Source organism: Sus scrofa, chromosome 6 (genome assembly GCF_000003025.6).
Source record: "Sus scrofa isolate TJ Tabasco breed Duroc chromosome 6, Sscrofa11.1, whole genome shotgun sequence".
Lineage (NCBI taxonomy): Eukaryota > Metazoa > Chordata > Mammalia > Artiodactyla > Suidae > Sus > Sus scrofa.
This window is the reverse complement of record NC_010448.4, coordinates 19,796,665-19,811,318: the sequence shown is the minus strand read 5'-3', so window position 1 is coordinate 19,811,318 and position 14,654 is coordinate 19,796,665. Positions and strand designations below refer to the sequence as shown.

General features: G+C 53.7%; 1 protein-coding gene across 1 annotated transcript in view; it reads left to right on the top strand.

The window, feature by feature from the left end:
• Positions 1 to 14,654, top strand: part of CNGB1 (cyclic nucleotide gated channel beta 1) — a 113,097-nt gene that overhangs the window by 54,512 nt on the left and 43,931 nt on the right. The window contains 6 exon segments of the mRNA XM_021097533.1: positions 1,078 to 1,240; positions 2,419 to 2,541; positions 9,090 to 9,183; positions 10,115 to 10,151; positions 12,292 to 12,298; positions 12,300 to 12,562. Of these exon segments, the coding sequence (XP_020953192.1) occupies positions 1,078 to 1,240; positions 2,419 to 2,541; positions 9,090 to 9,183; positions 10,115 to 10,151; positions 12,292 to 12,298; positions 12,300 to 12,562 (687 nt within the window).

Here is a 14,654-nt window from a genome sequence, read left to right as displayed (position 1 = left end):
TGGCCCAGTGCAGTGGGTTAAGGGTACAGTGTTGCCAAAGCTATGACTTGGATTCAGTCCCTGGCCTGGGACCTTCCATATGGTACGGGCGCGACCATAGAAAAAAGTTATTCCCACTTCAAAAGGTTGATGTGAGGACTAATTGAGTTAATCCATGTCAATCATTTAGCACTTAGCCAAGTCCTGGCACATAGTCAATGCTCAATAAACACAACTAGTCTTACTGCTGTTATTACTATTCCACACCATGAACAGAAACTTCCAAAGTCAAACTTGATATAACTTGAAGCCAGTTTCCATTTAAAGCTACCGTTAATAATTCAGGCATGGCTTAAGGGCCACCAAGACCCCTGGAACTTTTGGGGAACACCTGCTATCCAGGCAGGTTCTGCCTTTCTCCCCTTCTCCCCCATCTGGGGGTGGGCTTAGGCTCCTAATGAGATTCCCCGGAACCCACTTCTGCCAAGCTCGCAGCCCACAGGGTTTTCATGGCCAGGGACCAGGGTCCATGGAGAAATGTTGAAAGTGAGGCCACCTCCACAAGAAAGTCGAGTTCCCTTGGGCCATGGAGCTTCTAGTCCTGGAGGAAGTCTTTGTAGACTTCCAGAAGCAGGTTACGGGCATGTGGTATGCTGTCACCAGGGGCTGGCATCTAGAGCACAGGTGGTAGGTAAGCTCTCTCTGCATCCTTTGGGAAGTGCCAGGCAACCGCATGTGGGTATGGCAGGGCGGACCCCTGAGCCAGTGTCTCTTGGCGTCACCTGCATGCATAGTTTCTGTTTCTGCACAAACCTCCAAGAAGGAGGCTGCAGTCAGAAACAAAGACTAGCTGTAATTGAAGCTCTGTCTTAAGAGGAAAAATACTGGGAACCAGTGGAAGGAGACAGGGCGAATGATCATGGGCTTCAACCCCCCGTTAGCACTGGTCTGGCTGTTAATAGTCCTGCTGATGATGGTGCGGTTTCCGCCGCTTGGCTGAGAGCTGGCCCACGGCTGGGGATGACCAAGGCTCCCTGCAGGGTCCCTGGGTCTCAGAGGCCCAGACCCACCCTCTCCCATCCCCCGTGTTCCCTGCAGTCAGCATCCAACCTGGAGGGCAGGAGGAGCCCACGCTCATCCTACAGGAGGCTCACCCTCACTGGGAGGAGGACGAGCATCAGGAGGGCAGTGCCAGCCCGCAGGACTCAGAGGCAGCTCCCGCTGATGAAGAGGAGATCGAAGTGCTGGAGCAGGTGCCCAGGTGGGAGCCAGAGAAGGACCCGAGAAAAAGATTGTTTGGGAAGATAACAGGCATGTGGTGCCGAACCCCAAAGGCATAAAAGGGCACAGAGTGGGGACCAAGCCCGACTGCTCTTCCCTCCCCCTCCCACCCGACACCCACCCCCTCCCCATGGGCACAATGGCAGCCAGCTGCTTCTGTACTGTTCCAGGCCCTGTGTGAGCACATGTAAGCATGGATTCTCTCTATTTTTTGCATGAAAGATAACACATCACATGCATTGACCTATGTGTGCCTTGCTATATTCATTCAACAACTGAGATCTTCCTACATTTAATACATGGAGTCATCCTCATTTTCTTTCTTTCTTCCTCTTCCTTCCTTCCATCCTTCGCACTTGCAGCATATGGAGGTTCCCAGGCCAGGCTAGGAATCTAATCGGACCTGCAGCTGCTGGTCTATAGCACAGCCACAGCAATGCCAGGTCTGGGTTGTGTGTGCACCCTACACCACAGCTCACAGCAGCACCAGATCCTTAACCCACTGAGTGAGGCCAGGTATCAAACCCACATGCTCATGGATAGTAGTTGGGTTCATTACCACTGAGTCACAACAGGAACTCCCATGCTCATTTTTTTTTTTTTTTTTGCCACTGTATGGTATTCTGTCATATGCACATGCCAGAGTTTATTTAAGCTGTCCACTATTGCTGGCCAAGCACCCTTGTGTACATGTTCGTGCACATGGCTATTTTTGCAGGATGTACAGAAAGGAGTTGAAGATCAGCGGGCATGGGAACGTGTAACCATGGTAGTGACTCTGGGGTCGCCCTCCACAGTGACCTTGTCACTCTTGCCACCTGTGATCTGGGGGTAATACTCAAGCCGGGAGACCTCAGGTCCTTAGGTCCATGACCTACATGGCAAAGATGGGGAAACTGAGGTCCAGGGAGGATCAGGGGCTGATCCAGCGTGGGCTCTGGGGCAGCTGGGGGACAGGCCCTCATGCAGTGAGGGAGCCTTGTTGCTACAGCCCGGGGCTGCTGGGGGGTAGGGGGGGCCTCCCCATGTGGAGTCTCAGGTGGGAAGTTCAGGTCTGGTCTCGAAGGTCACAGCACATCCTACTGAAAATGGGGGCAGGAGGTGGACTTGGGGTGCAGCTGCAGGCGACCTCATCCCCTGCCTCTGTCCTCAACTCAGGGAACTGCCTCGGATTCAAGAGGAGAATGAAGAAGAGGAAGAGGAGGACGGAGAGGAGGAGGAGCAGAACAGAGAGGAGGAGGAGGACGGAGAGGAAGAGGAAGAGGAGGAGCAGGAGCCCGAGTAAGGCACTAGCGCCCTGCTGAGGGAGGGCCTGGGGAGGGCTGCTGGGGTGGGCATGCTTTCTGCTGCTCATGGGAGCTCCGCCCTTGGTTGTGTCTGTGTGTCACTAGGCACTGACTGGATTGGCTGGGGGTTGCTATGGGGGCACCCCTCCCTGTGCTCGTAATGACCCGGGACTCATAGGATCCGAGCTACCTCCCCGCTTCCCACACCCACATGTACCAACAAATGTAGAAAAAATACAACGCCACAAGGTGGGGATTTTTGTCAATTCACTGCCAAGTCGCCAGAGCCTAGAACAGTGGGCACCAAATAAATGTTGGTTGAATGCTTGGAAAGAGGCAGGGACCCAGGCATTGGGCGCCCAGCTCTTCTCTGCAATGAACATCATCAAGGCAGAGAGCTGTCTCCCACCTTCCCCGTGGTTGGCCCCCAGCAGTTGCATTCGACACCTCGTAAGGCTGCCCTGGGTTCTGCTCCATTGTCCATTTATGGTTGATTCTCTGATCCATAAAGATTTCAGCAGTAAAACACACAGAAGGAGTTCCTGCCGTGGCACAGTGGGGTAAGAATCTGACCACAGAGGCTTGGGTTGCTGCGGAAGTGTGGGTTCAATCCCTGGCTGGGTGCAGTGGGTTAAAGGATCCAGTGCTGCCACAGCTGTGGCACAGATCAGCAGCTGCAGCTTGGAGGGAACCCCTGGCCCAGGGATTTCTGTATGCTGTAGATGTTGCCATAAAACACACACACACAAGTTCAATTACAATAAAGTTTAAAAAGGGAGATCATAGGAGTTCCCATCATGGCTCAGCAGTTAGTGAACCCAATTAGCATCCATGAGGACATGGGTTCGATCCCTGGCCTCGCTCAATGGGTTAAGGATCTGGCATTGCTGTGAGCTGTGGTGTAGGTCGCACATGTGGCTCAGATCCGGCATTGTTGTGGCTGTGGTGCAGGCTGGCGGCTACAGCTCCAACTGGACCCCTAGCCTGGGAACCTCCATGTGCTGAGACTGCGGCCCTAAAAGCAAAAAAAAAAAATAAAAAGGGAGCTCATAAACCACTAAAGTTTATAATATATATCATCAAACTACCTAAGATACTAAATCGTCACTATTGCCACCACTAAAAAGAATTGATCATTATGTGACATGACAGGTGCTCATTATGGCTCTAACGACAAACACGATATAAACGTATTAGCGTGTTGTGCCCCTTAAACTTACACAATGTTACCGCCGAATGTATTTCAATAATAAGGAAAGCAATCTAGGAGGGGAGAGGATTCTCAACAGTGTGGGATGGACAGCAGGGCTGACGGAGAGGGGGACACACTTGGAGGTGACGAGCAGACAGCTGGGTGCCGAGGGAGGCTGGAGGCTGAGAGGCTGGACTGCAGGTCCCGGCGTCTGGACTCGAGATGGACTTGAAAGTGGGGCTGGAGGAGGTGCCCGGGGAGTGGCTGTGTTTGGAGGAGAGCCTGCAGGCCAGATCAGAGATCAGGGAGACGAGGAGGAAGCAGAAAGGACCGAGGAGGAGGAGGCGGCGGCGGCATCCATGGCGGGGAGGGAGGCGAGTGGAGGGTGGGGCCTGGAGGCCCAGTTGGAAAGTGTTTCAAGGAGGAGGGAATGACCCCCTGCCTCACGGGTGGCCCATGTGCCCCGTGTCCTGGGAAGAGTGACCCTGTAGCTCGTGGAAGTGGTGGGAGATGACCCTTCAGAGGCAGTGGGGCTCGATTTGTGAAGGCCTTGAACTTGGTTTCCTGGGAGCAATGGGGAGCCATGGAAGGCTTGTGAACAGGGGAGTGACGTAAACTGATAGCTGCCCAGTGGGGAGACTGAGGCGGGAGGAGCAGCGATTGTACCACAGATCTGGTGGGATGATTTAATCTGTGCCCTTACTCCATCCCCCGGCATTAGTCCTTGTCACTCTGCCCTCTGTGCTTTGTCCTGGCTCACACCCTTCCTTGCTGCCCCTTTGGTCGTGGCACCTTGGTAGCACCGCGAGTGTTAGGAGCATAAGCTTTGCTTCTTTTAGCAGAATGACATGGACAAGCAGCCTACAAACGCTGCAGGTGTGCACACGCTCACACAAATGGCCACCCAGAGCTTCAAACTCAGGGAACTTTGGGGCCTGGGCCCGAGGCAGCCATGAGGGCCCCTGTGGTGTCAGAGTGAGTGAGCCCCAGGCCAGGGCCAGGGCCAGAGGTCAGGCATGGGACAGGCAGGCTGGGCCGTCTCTGGCTGCGGAAGGGTGCTCTTGCCAGCTTTGCAGAGGCACAGGGGTTACTGATGACGCGCAGGCCCTGGTAACGGCCAGATGGTCGCCTAGCGACCTGGTCTCTGCTGGCAACAGCTCAGCTTTTCCTAGCAACCACAGCCTTTTGGTCCCCACCTGGCCTCCCTGGGGGTATTTTGCAGAGTGCCCTGCACATCCCTCAATCTGATTAGAAGCAGGAAGGACGGGTGGCTCATCCGCCACGAGAGCCACACTGGCTCCGGAGCTGGCCTCGCAGGCTCGGGGCTGGGCTGGGGCTCCCCACATTCTCCCCTGGCACGCACCGACCCGGGGCTCGGGATGAATGTCATCGCCCCCAGCTGAACTCCCGCACCATGCGCATCCTTGTCGGCAGAGACAGCGGGACCCAAGTAGGTGGCTGCTTCTCCCTCATGTCTCCCCTCCTTCCTTTCCCCGGGGTCAGGGTGCCGGGTGAGACATCTGCTGAGGGCTGAAGCGGGGACCTCGATCTGGGACCACAGCCTGCCCTGTGACATGGCGGGAGCAGTGGCTGGTAAACCCTTGCCCCTTCAGCGTGGAGAGCTGGTACCTATGGGAGGCCTGCCTCAGCCAGTCTGTCTGATTCTCTGCTTGGAAATCCCTGGCCCTTGGGAACTTTCTAGAACTTGGTGGCTTGCTGCTTCTGGGCCGGTCCCGAGGGGACCTTGGCAAGGTACCAGGCGTGCTGCTGACCAGGGGCAATATGACTTTTGGGTCATGGGCCCCCCAAACAGCCCCTGGTGGTGCGGACAGGGCCCCTGCAGGGCTCCATATGTGTTTCTGGAGCTGGCGATGTTTGTGCAAAATGTACCTCGATTTGAGTGGGTGACTCACAGCCCTGCAGAATGCCTCCTCTGGGACCGATGATAACAACAACAAGAACAATCCTAATAACAGCTGTCATTTGTTTAGCACTTGTTTTCCACACCAGATGCTGTGCGGAGGCTCCCACCGTTAATCCCATTTCACAGATGAGAGAGCTGAGGCTTGGAGACCGTAGCCCGCATGTCTGGGATGTCCTGCCAGCAAGCGCAGAGCTGGGGTCCTGTCCCAGTACCAGGCTGACTCCTGGTACCATAGACAAGGAAAGAGCTTCCCGGTGTTGGCAGATGGAGCATCCATAGGACACTGGACGTGGGGAGGTTTTTGACTTCTCCACGAGCTTCTCCCTGGCCCATCTGCCCTCACTCAGATAAGCCGGGCTGGACAGTACAGGCTGGACAAGTCATCCTGCCCATTTGACAGATAAGCAAACGGAGGCTTCCTGGAGACTGGCTTAGCGAGCCTGATTCTAGAATGAGCCAGACCTCCCTCCCCGCCCCCCAAGACTCTGGCCAGGGCTGTGGGAAGTTCATTTCCTGGGCCTTTGTGCTCTGGGAACAGAGGCGGCACCTGCGTCTGTTTCAGGGAAGGGGACTCTAGCCAGTGCTCCCATGAAGGGCCGGCTTCTCCGACAAGCGTGGAAGGCACAGCTCCCATAATACTTTTAGAGGCCCCACAAGGGTGTTTTAATTTCTTTTAAAATCGGGCCCCCAAATGCACTTTTAGATGGAAGAGAATGTTTGAATATGTAATATTCACATATTCATCTTTATATAAATGCAGTCACAAAACAGAATTTGAAAAATATATTTATGGAGGAAGATGCCCATGAAGGCTGAAGTGCCCGGGTCCATGAAAGTCATGATGGCTTCTCTCTCTAAGATAAACTTTGTCCCTGGGCAGGGTGGAGAGTTTGACCCTGATAATTCACGCCCCTCACAATGGAAACACGTATATAATGAAAAGAAAGCAAGTGAGTTGGGGAGTTCCCATTGTGGCTCAGTGAGTTAAGAATCCAATTTATATCCATGAGGATGAGGGTTCGATCCTTGGCCTCGCTCAGTGGGTTAAGGATCCAGTATGGCTGCAGGCTGTGGCATAGGTCACAGAGGCAGTTCTGATTTGACCCTTAATCCAGGAACTTCTGTATGCTGCTAGCATGGCTGTAAAAAGAAAAAAAAAGAAAAGAAAAGAAAAAAAATGAGTTGGGTGCTTGAATCCTCTAGACACTTGCCCCACTCTTCCTTGTCACCTGGGGCTGTGAAGATGCTTAGAGGCAGGCACTGGAATATTAAGCACTTGGTGCTGGAGTCACAGACACCCATCTCTTATCCAGCTTCACCTTGGACAGGCTGTGTGACCAGGGACAGCCCAGCTGACCTCTCTGAGCCTGTGATTTCTGTCTTTTTTTTTTTTTTGCTATTTCTTTGGGCCGCTCCTGCGGCATATGGAGGTTCCCAGGCTAGGGGTCGAATTGGAGCTGTAGCTGCCAGCCTACGCCGGAGCCACAGCAACGCGGGATCCGAGCCGCGTCTGCAACCTACACCACAGCTCACGGCAACGCCGGATCGTTAACCCACTGAGCAAGGGCAGGGATTGAACCCACAACCTCATGGTTCCTAGTCGGATTCGTTAACCACTGCGCCACGACGGGAACTCCTGAGCCTGTGATTTCTAAGCTCGATGGGCTCAGTCACAGCCAGGCTCTCACGGTTATTCGGGTGAGGATTTGGTGAAACACTGTGTGTGTGAAGTGCTTGGCCTGGAGCCTGGCACACAGCCCTTGGGAGCTGCTGTGACAATATGATTGCAGCTGATTCCTACTCCCAGGCTGCTGGCTCTGAAATGCCTGGGCTGCAGTTCTGTCCCATCTCCTCACCCAGCTCAGGAGGGCTGAGACTTGGCCCCCTGGGTGGAGGATCTGGATCCAGATTTTCTGGGCAGCGGACAGCAAAGATCATCATCCACCAGCCCCTTGGCCCTGGGGTTGAAGCCGTTAGGAAGCAGGATCTAATTCTAACCACAAAAATCACACTAGCCCAAGCCATCATTTTATTTTATTTTATTTTATTTTATTTTATTTTATTTTATTTTATTTTATTTTATTTTATTTTGTCTTTTGCCTTTTTTTTTTAGGGCTGCACCCACGGCACATGGAGGTTCCCAGGCTAGGGGTCGAATCAGAGCTGTAGGCACCGGCCTACGCCACAGTCACAGCCACGCCAGATCCAAGCTGTGTGTGTGACCTACACCACAGCTCACAGCAACACCGGATCCTTAACCCATCATTTTAACCCAGAGATTGCACCCGGGCATCTCAGGGCCCAGTTTAGCCTAGAGATAGGCTCTTTTGGATACTAACATATTAATATAGCTGTTAATATAGGCATATTCATTTGGATTATCAGCATCTAAAGATGAGATTCAGAAGTTCCCATTGTGGCTCAACGGTAACAAGCCCAACTAGCATCCATGAGGACACAGGTTTGATCCCTGGCCCTGTGTAATGGGTTAAGGATCCGGCATTGCCGTGAGCTGTTGTGTAGGTCACAGACATGGCTTGCATTCCGTTTGGCTGTGGCTGTGGCTGGCAGCTGTATCTCTAATTCGACCCCTATCCTGGGAACTTCCATATGCCTTAGGTGTGGCCCTACAAAGAAAAAAAAAAAAAAAAAAAAAAAAGGAGAAAACCCCAGCAAAACAAAACAAAAAAACCCCTCAAAATAAATAAAGATGAGATTCCACCTCTGCAATGTATGGTTCAGGCTTCTCCTGAAAATCAGCAGATCTGGCCACAGGGCCCCCATTCCAAGCAGAGGGGGCTGCTGGCTCAGATGGGCGCAGGCTCTCTGACTTGCCATAGTCTTCTCCGCTCCCTATAGTCTCACCCCAGCAGTTGCAGTGTGACTCTGATCTCACGTGTTGGAAAGAACCAGGGCCTGTGCTTGCAGTTTGTGTGATGTGGGACAATTTGCTGTGTGATTTTGGCCAGGTCGATTGATCTCTCTGGGCTTTTCTCATATTCCCCCTGCTCTGCCTACATCCCCAGGGTTGTCTAGACTCTCCCAGAGGGGAAATGCTGGGTGTGCGTTTTGAACATTTATGGTGCCCTTTGGTCCACCCCCAGAGGACAGTGCCTCAAAATCATTCTCTGTGATTTTCTTTGCACATGCTGTTCCCCTTTCCTGAACACCCTTCCCCACCTCACAGGCTGCTTCCTCTGGGAAGCCCCCCTTCCTAGGCAGGACTGTGGCTGTGCCCTTCATAGCCACTTGCTCTGGTGGGTGACACCGGCGGTGGTGGGATGTGCCACTTGTCCCACGCCAAGAGCTTCAAGAGGGCAAGGACCTATTCTTAGGCATCTGGCGCAGAAACTGGCACTCAGTACAGGTCAGGAAACACTTGACACCCATAACCCCAGGCTTTTCCCTCTGCCCATACCCCTTGCAGTCACAGTGTCCTGCTGGATAGCTGTCTGGTGGCACAGGGTGACCAGGACCAGAGTGGAGTAGGCGGGACACAGCACCAGAGCGCCTCAGACCAGGTATGGAGCAACCCCGGGCCTGGCACCTGGGCCCCTCAGAGGACTGGGCTGGGGTCTTGTCCACTTTGTTTGTGGGGTGGGAGTGGGTTTTGGCTAGTGAGATGCCCACTGGACAGAGGGGAACAGGGGAGTTGGTGCTGTGAGGCCCGGCTTGTACCAGGGGGCAGATGGTGTTAGGAGGGGCCTTGGGTGATGCGGCCATGGATGGGGGCAGGTGGACTTGGACTCAAATCCTCGTGTGGCTGTGTGACCCTGGGCATATCGCCACCCCACTCTGGGCCTCAGTGGCCACCTTTGTGAAATGGGGCTAAAACCCCATTTTTTAAATTTTGTCTTGTTTTGTTTTGAGGGCCGCACCCATGGCATGTGGAGGTTCCCAGGCTAGGGGTCAAATTGGAGCTACAGCGGCCAGCCTACACCAGAGCCACAGCCACAGCCACAACCACGGCAGATCCGAGCCACATCTGCAAACTGCACTGAGGCCTGTGGCAATGCCGGATCCCTAACCCACTGAGCTAGGATCGAACTTGCATCCTCATGGTTACTAGCTGTGGTTCGTTTCCACTGTGACACCGCAGGAACTCCCCTCCCCAGAGTATTGCACACAAGTGTACACGGTGAAGGGCAGTGCCCAGGTGGAGAGTGCCCTGGGGGCTGCTTTAGTTGCTTTCTCCCCTCACAGAGAGCGCTGCCCAAGAATTTCCCCTCATTATCCAAGACAAGCCCAGGAGCTGGGGCCTGGGCCCTGGGGCTCCTGTGTGCACTGGATGCCCCAGAAGGTGGGCTGGAGGGTGTGATCAGCCCGGCAGGGCAAGGAGTGGACTGGAGGCCACAAGGGCTCCTGAGGGCAGCCCTGACAGGGGCTGGGCTGGACGAGGGTTTGGACCTGGTAGGATGGTCACAGCATCAGTTTCCTCTTTATCTTTTGCAGGAGCTGCAGGAGGCGGCTGAGGCCACCAGCTCAGGAGGTAGGTGTGAGGTGGGGGTGGGGCTGCATAAGGATGTTTAGGATGCTCTCAGGCTGGGGTACAGGGGCAAACCCTCCCCTCTCAATTGCTCCCCACACTCTCCCCATCCTCAGGCCAACCCATTCTCTGCATCTTTGGGTCATGTTATCAGGGCCTGATGATGTATTTCAAAGGCTCCAGGGGAACTGCATTGGGGCACCCCAGGACCCAGCAGACCCTGCTCCCAGCCAACCCGTCCTACCCCCCACGGCCCCCACTGGGAGTGCAGCCCTCCAGGCTACCACCCAGTGAGGCTTTGGCTCACATGTAACATATCTCAGTGAAAAGTGGAGCCAGAGCTTGCTAAGGGCGTGTCCTAGACTTTGTGTCTTTTTTTTTTTTTTTTTTTGGGACACAGTGTACAGCAACTTGATATGGGATCTCAATCCCCAGGCCAGGGATGGAACCCAAGTCGCGAATCCTATCCACTAGCCCACCAGGAAACGCTTGACTCTGTGTCTTTTGCGCTTTTCCTTACTAAGATCCCCCACACAGGTTCGATCATTGATCACGCCCACCGCTAATCCTGAGAACTCCAGGGACAGTGAGGACAGAGTCTAGGGGAGCTGAGGACCATCAACCGCACACCGAGCCCCCGTCTTACAAATGTCCACAATCCTCAAGGCACTAGCGCCCCAGCTCCCTTGTGAGGCAGACAGACCATTTTACAGATGAGAAAACTGAGGCTTCGTGTGGGCAGCATTTGGCCCCGTGGTCAAGGGCACAGACCTGCATTTCATTCCTGGCTCCTCCCTCTTCCTTGCTGTGTGACCTACAGCCAGTTCTGTGACCTCTCTTAACAGTGGCTCCCAAATCAAGAAAGAGGGCAAAAACAGTAGCTGCCTCAAAGGGCTGTTGGGCAGAGTGGGGGTGACAGTGCATCAGAGGCACGCAGCCCGGTGGCTGGCACTGAGGGAGGAGATGTAATGGGGACCGTGATGCTAAGGTCCCAGCCAGCCAGCGACGGAGATGGAACTGGACCCCCGTGTCTTAAGTCCAGGTGTCCTGAGCCTGGTCTTTGGTAAACATCCTCTGTTAACTTTTATGCAAATCTGCCGGAAACCTGCTAAGTCTGCACCCCACCTAGACAAACAAGACCAGGATCGCCTGGGTACAGACTCGGGTTCCGTGGGGTTGGTTCCACCCTTTCCCCGGGTCATTTGGGAGCAGGTGGCCTGGGAACCACACTTTGAGAAACACGGAGGCACAGCCCTTTGTCTGCTGTGTCTCACAAGTGTGGATCCCAAACCAGCAGCTTTGGTGTCACCTGGACATCAGAACCTCTGGGAGCTGGTTAGAAATGCAGAATCCCAGGCCCCACCCCAGACTTGCTGAACTGCGTTGCAACAAGATCCCTGGCTATTTCTCTGCACGTTTGTGTTCGAGCGGCAATGGCCTTGAGCCCTTGTTCTCAGTCATGACTGCACATTGGAATAATCTGGGGAGATTAAAAAAATCCTGGTGCCAGACCTCACCCCAGACCATTAAATCAGAATCTCAGGGGGTGGACTTGACATTGGGCATTTCGAGACCTCCCCAGGTGTTCCCAATAGGCAGCCCATATGGGAAACTAGTAACCCAGGAAAACTTACTGCTTTCTTCTTTTAAATTTATGTTTTATGGACATATAGTTGATTTACAATGTTGCATTCGTGAGAAGTTACTGCTTCTGATTGGAAGTGAAATTAATTGAGCTCCAGGATTTCTTTGGAATGGAGAATTCTACCAGGCTAAGACTGCTAGAGGCTGGGGGTCTAAGAGCCTGAGGGGTTTTGGGTTCTTTGATTCTAACTTCTGAGCCATGACAGGAACTCCTGATTCTAACTTTGAGTCTCAAGTAGGATATGCTATGGTGGTTGGTTAGCAGACAAAGCATGAGAACTGGTGGGCTGAGGGTTGTCTCTCAGAGCTGCTGGGCGGACCAGCCCCGTGTCTGGGGATGCTCCTGACACTGAACTCCAAGGACCAGAGTGTTGCGCCAGATCGGGTGCGCTGCTGCAGGCAGGTGGGCACCGGGCTGGTCTGTATTGGCGCTGGTGGGGAAGAGCTCCCGCCCCTGGCCACCGCCCCGCCTCTCCCAACTCTGTGTTCCTCATTGCAGCCCCCAGGGTCACGCCTCTGCCTGAGACCCACCCCTGGCCCCAGCACCATGGCTAAACCAGGCCGGGATATGGAGCTGAATCACCTGGTTCAGGACCAGCCACCTGGCCAGGTGGCCCCCGGACTTGGCCCCCCAAACCTCGTGGAGCATCTCCCCAATGTGCCCAGCTACCGCCCCCCAATCACCCGCATCCCTGTCCTCATCTCCCGGAGGACAGCCTTGTCCAACTCCAACTTTGCCAAGGAGACCAGGAGCTCCATCCGTCGCCTAGGTAGTGTGACATTGCCCACCTAGCATGCTGGTGCCGGTGATGTGTGCTTCTGCATGGCGTGGGCTGTTTCCTGCATGGGTGCCATGGTCTTGGCATAGGGACTACTAGGTGGGCTCATAGAAAACCATCCCCTCCTCCTCTGCTGACCAATGCCTTCGTCTTGCTTTGTGGTGATTTGAGGAGTATTAGTATCCTTTTCTCTGTGCCTAAAATTCCACAATTAGCAATTCATTTCTTTGGGTTAAACATGGCTTTCTGCAGAACTTCATTTTTCAGACAGGTCAGTCACTCACACCCTAGTTTAAACAAGTCACTCAGGTCAAAAGGCTTGCAGCAGGGATTTGGGTGGGGTAGGAGAATAATCAGAGGGGATTGGACCAGGAGAGGAGTGTGAAGGTCCATCACAGGCAGAGTCTACTGACCTTGGGCGTTTGCTGGGAGTTAGACTTTCTGAGGACTGTTGGTATCTGCCCAGCAAATTCCATTTCAGGAAAGGAGAGGCCCCTACATGCCCACAGGCAGACTGAAAGGAGAGGCATCCTCAGGGGCCAGTGCAGAGAGGGAGCCTGTCTGGACCTGTTTAATTTTGACAAGGTCCCCGCAGTGGCCTTCAGGCTCCTGCTGTTTGCTGTCTGATGACGAACTGCTGGGGGACTAACTGGTGCCTCTGGGCCAACCCTTGTCACTTTCTGCCTTGACTCAAACCAGACCTGTCCACTTGATCTTTGATTTGTTTGGTTTTGGATGACACTGGGCAAGGTTGCCTCTGAGATCTGCAGACAGGTAGAGACGAACATTTCGCGAGCAGAGATCCAGTCTTGTCCTCCCCTCCTTCTGGCTTGGGGTGGGCAGAGGGGGGCTGAGGGGGCATTCAATCAACCCCAAGATAGGGGAGGAGACAGCAAGCTCCATCTTCAGGGCAAGCCCTCAATCTTCTCACGCCACAGGCTCCCCCACAGCACCCCACCGTATCACTCCTCACTTTTTGTACTTTAAATACCAACTCTGCCTTAATTTGCTTACTGTTTTTCTCTCAGTGGATTCACTTTTCATTTAAGTGCATTTAAACAGGAAGCTTTAGGGAGTTCCCATTGTGGCTCAGTGGGTTACATACCGACTAGTATCCATGAGAATAAATGTTTGATCCCTGGCCTCGCTCAGTGGGTTAAGGATCCAGCGTTGCCGTGAGCTGTGGTGTAGGTTGCAGATGTGACTTGGATCCTGCATTTCTGTGGCTGTGGCATAGGCTGACAGCTGCAGCTCCAATTTGATCCCTAGCCTGGGAACCTCCATATACTGCAGATGCAGCCCTAAAAAGCAAAAACAAACAAAAAACCAAAAACACAAAACCAAACAGGTAAATTTTACATTATAATTCAAATGGAAAACCAGCCTGGTCTGCAGAAATAGGAGGCCTAAGTAGAAATAACTGCAAAGAAAAAAAAAAAAAAAAGAGAGAGAAAAGAAATAACCGCAAAGATAGGGAGAAGAAGGCTGTGTTGGTGGTTTCTAGTGAGGTGCGTGTGTAGCCAAGAGCTCCCGGCTGAGCCTGCTCCCCTGGCCGCAGAGGGGATTAGGGCACGTCCGAGAGGCGTTAAGGCCACAGCAGCTCTAAGCCGAGGCTTCCTCGCTGCACACTCAGGACCTAAGAGAACTGGAGAGGGAGCGAGGGAGGAGTGGTCTCATCCTGCTGTCCTTTGTCGTGGCCGTGCCATCTAAAGTCATCGGGCGCCCTCCCTGGTCCCTGGGAGCCCCACATTTTGAGAAGTAGCCCCAGCGACACATTGGGACAGTGGGCTGAACCCGCTGCGACTGACCCATGATGATCTGAGATGCTGCAGACAGGTACCGTGTGTGGTGAGAACCGTATCCCCATCAGTGACACGGCTCGACACCTCTGAGCTGAGGTTTCATGTTAACGGTGGCTTCTGCGTGTGCTGGTCACCACGCTCGGGATGGGGTAAGAGTTTTAGCTCTAGAGTCAGGCTGCCTGGGTCCACATCCTGGCTCTGCAGCAAATTTCTTCTCTTTTCTTTTTGGGCCATAGCCACAGCGTGCAGAATTTCCTGGGCTAGGGACGGAACCTGTGCCA